We start from the raw sequence: 2,500 nt of genomic DNA, 5'->3' as shown, positions 1-2,500 counted from the left end.
GAGAGGAGAGGAGGGGAGGAGGGGAGGAGAGGAGGAGAGGAGAAGGGAGGGGAGGGGAGGGGAGGGGAGGGGAGGGGAGGGGAGGAGGAGAGGAGAGGAGAGGAGAGGAGAGGAGAGGAGAGGAGAGGAGAGGAGAGGGGAGGAGAGGAGAAGGGAGGGGAGGGGAGGAGAGGAGGGGAGGAGAAGGGAGGAGAGGGGAGGAGAGGGGAGGAGAGGAGGAGAAGGGAGGAGAGGGGAGGAGAGGAGGAGAAGGGAGGAGAGGGGAGGAGAGGAGGAGAAGGGAAGAGAGGGGAGGAGAGGGGAGGAGAGGAGAAGGGAGAGGAGGGGAGGGGAGGAAAGGAGAAGGGAGGGGAGGAGAGGAGGGGAGGAGGGGAGGAGAAGAGAAGGGAGGGTTGGGTCGGGTCGGGGTGGGGCGGGGCGGGGCCGGCGTCTCACCTGGAGCTGAGGCGGTTCTGTCTCATCCTCTGCTCCTGCAGCAGACGCGTGTTCTCCAGCTTGACGGGGCTGGGGATGAAGCCCACCTCACAGCCCTCCTTCACCAGCCGGCCGATCCACCAGTCGTTGTTGTACTTCTGCACAGCGTCACCAGACGGACCGACGTCATTAACACAGCGTAACCAGACGGACCGACGTCATTAACACAGCGTAACCAGACGGACCAGCGTCATTAACACAGCGTAACCAGACGGACCAGCGTCATTAACACAGCGTAACCAGACAGACCGACGTCATTAACACAGTGTAACCAGACGGACCAACGTCATTAAACACAGAGCTCCCGCTGCTCATACAGGGCATGCAGCTGCCTGGGCAACAGACGCCATCTTTTTTCTTTTTTTAAATTAATGTTTATTTAGATTAAAACAATTGTACAATAAAATATCGGAAATAGACGCCATCTTATCTCCCCGATCGACGGGTCAGAAGCAAATAAAAAGAATCCATGCGAGTCCTGGATGCTTGAATGATCAGATGGCATTTCACTTCTCGCTCTAATCTCACTATCTGGCTTCCATCGCATACAGTCAAATCAAAGCTTCAGAGCGCAGGGGACGTTTATAGAACTGTGACGTCAAACATTAGATAAATAAGCCGGAGGAAAAGCCCCAGACCTCTTTGATGTGCAGGAAGTCTTTGGCTTCGAAGGAGATGGCCATGCCCTGCACGGGAACGTCGTCGTTGGGGCCGGAGTTGTAGCCCACGTTAGTCCGCACCGCAAACGCCACCGGTTTGGTCTGGGGAGGTAGAAGGACAACGGTTTAACTCTTTTGTGATATTGATTAAGAACTCTCTATAATGTGAGAATGACAGTTGAGGACAGAATGCCAGAGATATAGATTTTATCTGAGGCTGTTTGCATTTAGGGTTACTAGTTTGGGTCGTGGAGGGTCTACAGGGTGGAGCAGACTATCTAGAGGGTCAAGAGGGTCAGGCTGTCTATAGAGCAGAGGGTCAGACTGTCTATCGAGCAGAGGGTCAGACTGTCTATAGAGGGGTTGTTGGGTAGAACAGAGGGTCAGACTGTCTATAGAGGGGTTGTTGGGTAGAACAGAGGGTCAGACTGTCTATAGAGGGGTTGTTGGGAAGAGCAGAGGGTCAGACTGTCTATAGAGGGGTTGTTGGGTAGAGCAGGGGGTCAGGGTTGGGGGGGGGATAGAGAGACAGAGAGAGAGAGAGACAGAGAGAGAGAATGAGAGAGAGAGACAGAGAGAGAGAGAGAATGAGAGAGAGAGACAGAGAGAGAGAATGAGAGACAGAGAGACAGAGAGAGAGAATGAGTGAGAGACAGATAGAGAGAATGAGAGAGAGAGACAGAGAGAGAGAATGAGAGAATGAGAGACAGAGAAAGAGAATGAGAGAGAGAGATGGAAGAAGAATGATAGTGTTTGTTTGTGTGTGTGTGTGTGTTGCGGGGTAGAGGGACGGAGACGGAGAGGGACGCGACCTCTGACCTTGGCCTTCTCAAGCGTGGCGAGGGCCTGTCTGTCGGCCTCCTTCCTCAGCGCCTCTGGGTCCTCCTCCAGGGACACGTCCGAGTCCGACGGCCGGCTGGTGTAGGAGTCTGCAGAGCCCTGGGACACGGACACAGAGGGGGTGTGAGAGAGAGGGCGGGGCGTGTGTGTGTGTACGTACACGTGTGTGTGTGTGCGGCTGTGTTTGTTTGCGTGTGCGTTCGCACGTCCTTGAATAAAAGCGCCGGTCCGATGCCGAGCGATGCGGCGTGGCGCCGAGGTGAGAGAAATAAATGAGTTCTGCAGAGGTGTGTTTGTGTATGTGGCAAAACACGCTCGAGCCCAGCATGATAATCTGTTTGGTCCTCTCCCGGGGTCTCTCTCTAACTCGTCCTCCTCTGTGCCGAGCCCCTCTCTCTCTCCGTAGGTCTCTCCCTCGTACACTCTCTCCTAATAATCCTCGCTACCGCCATACAACCATAATGGCTCCAACTGGCTTGATACCAATTAAACAGAGCAACAATCCCCCATTGTGGCCGGCTATTTTA

The 2,500-nt window shown here is 54.5% G+C and overlaps 1 protein-coding gene across 1 annotated transcript in view; it reads right to left on the bottom strand.

The window, feature by feature from the left end:
- The window catches only part of cacnb1 (calcium channel, voltage-dependent, beta 1 subunit), a gene marked incomplete at both ends in the record, with an annotated part of 29,075 nt that overhangs the window by 8,736 nt on the left and 17,839 nt on the right, over nucleotides 1-2,500 (bottom strand). The window contains 3 exons of the mRNA XM_084448799.1: nucleotides 436-572; nucleotides 1,113-1,235; nucleotides 1,953-2,072. Of these exons, the coding sequence (XP_084304925.1) occupies nucleotides 436-572; nucleotides 1,113-1,235; nucleotides 1,953-2,072 (380 nt within the window). The remainder of the gene's footprint in view (nucleotides 1-435; nucleotides 573-1,112; nucleotides 1,236-1,952; nucleotides 2,073-2,500) is intronic.

Source organism: Borostomias antarcticus (assembly GCF_949987555.1).
Source record: "Borostomias antarcticus genome assembly, chromosome: 14".
Taxonomy (NCBI): Eukaryota; Metazoa; Chordata; class Actinopteri; order Stomiiformes; family Stomiidae; genus Borostomias; species Borostomias antarcticus.
This window is presented reverse-complemented; position numbering and strand designations above follow the sequence as displayed.